General features: G+C 66.2%; 1 protein-coding gene across 1 annotated transcript in view; it reads right to left on the reverse strand.

Moving 5' to 3' along the window:
* The window catches only part of FBXW5 (F-box and WD repeat domain containing 5), a 3,950-nt gene that overhangs the window by 1,617 nt on the left and 814 nt on the right, over positions 1-1,519 (reverse strand). The window contains exons 2-4 of the mRNA XM_015572333.1: positions 1,012-1,227; positions 593-750; positions 11-258 (exon numbers count right to left, since the gene is read on the reverse strand). Of these exons, the coding sequence (XP_015427819.1) occupies positions 11-258; positions 593-750; positions 1,012-1,204 (599 nt within the window). The 5' untranslated portion in view covers positions 1,205-1,227. The remainder of the gene's footprint in view (positions 1-10; positions 259-592; positions 751-1,011; positions 1,228-1,519) is intronic.

Genomic DNA, 1,519 nt, shown 5'->3' on the forward strand with positions numbered 1-1,519 from the left:
GCGGGGCTACGGGAAGGCGGTGGGCAGTGGGAAGAAGGGGGGCGGGCAGGGGGCTGGGCCAGTCGCCCCAGGCCCACGCTCACCTAGGCTGATGACCGCAATCTCCCCGGAGGAGGAATTGTGGGGCCCCAGGAACACCCCCGAGGCGAGCAGCAGCGAGTCGTCCTGGTTGAACTGGGAGAACTGCGTGTAGCTCCAGTTGTAGGGCCGCATGTCCGCGCTGTGCAGCAGCGAGATGGTCAGGTCGTTGTTCCAGATCTGTGGGGGCGCGGAGGGTCAGGCACGGGACACGCTGCGAGCCCTGGCCGTTCGGCCCACGCAGGTGCCCAGGAACCACCGCCGGGGGCTCCTGCTCCTGGCGTCAGCCCAGCCCAGGGCGAGTGCCCTGGCTCAGGTCTGGAGCAGCAGGCTTCCAGCAGGACCCTCCTCCCTGTTGGCAGCTCTGGCCTCTCCAGTCCAGCCTCTGGGCCTGGCTGGTCCTGACGTGCCCTTTCCATGGGGATGAGGCCGCCTGGCACTCGCACCCACGGCTGGCCCTCGCCTCCGTGTCGAGGCGGGGCCTGCCCCAGCCCCAGCCCTGGGCGGCCCTCACCTTCACGGTGCAGTCTTTGGAGCAGGACGCAAACTGGTAGCCCGAGTGGGAGAAGCTGAGGTGCAGGACCTGGTCCGTGTGCTCCCGGAGCGTCTGCACCTCCACGCAGGGCACCGTGTCATAGAGCCGCCGGAACTCCTCGTACCAGGATGAGGCCGCTGTGAGTGTGGGGGGTGATGGGGGGGTCACTGCTGGGGCCTGATGGTGGGGCCAGCCCTGCCCCTGGAGCTCGCTAGTCACCACCCCAACATTGGGGCGGCCTGACCACCCGGCCTTGCCAAGCCTGCACTCCCAGGCCCGGCCCAGGGGCCCGTGTGAGGACCTGGGCGGCAGGTGCCGGACTGTGGACGTGGGTGGCAGCCGTGGGGGACCTGGCCCCACCCACCCGTCCTGGTGGCCGCGGGCACGCGGGGGCTCACCTGGGTGTCGGGGCACATCGCGGGCCACCTGGTAGTAGCGGTAGAACTGCTCCCTCCAGAGGAACTCGTCTCGGGACACAGCCTGCCACTGGCGGCACACCAGCCCGGCAGCCAGCACGTCCGCGGGGCCCAGGCTCAGGAAGATCTGGTAGACCAGGCAGTCGGGGAGCAGGGGTGTGCCCCCCTCGTCCATCGTGACATTCTGCCCAGGCGGCCCTGGAACCCACGCACGACCTCCTCAGCGCCCGGAGGACTTAGGACATGTTTAAAGTCTTCTGCTGTATGAACTTTTGTTTTGAGATTCTAAATGCCCACTTCTATGATTCTTCTAAACACAACCACTGTATATACAATTAAATTGAACAAAGTCAGTTGTGTTTTTAATATTAACAAGTGCCCGCCAAAACGTTTGGGGACCCCAGACCACCCTACCCGGAAGGCTCCAGGCCTAGGAGACAGGCCTTTGGGGGCCCCCTGCCCTCCCCCCGCCTGGGCCCAGAGAGACATG

This window comes from Myotis davidii, unplaced genomic scaffold (assembly GCF_000327345.1).
Source record: "Myotis davidii unplaced genomic scaffold, ASM32734v1 scaffold609, whole genome shotgun sequence".
NCBI classification, from domain to species: Eukaryota; Metazoa; Chordata; class Mammalia; order Chiroptera; family Vespertilionidae; genus Myotis; species Myotis davidii.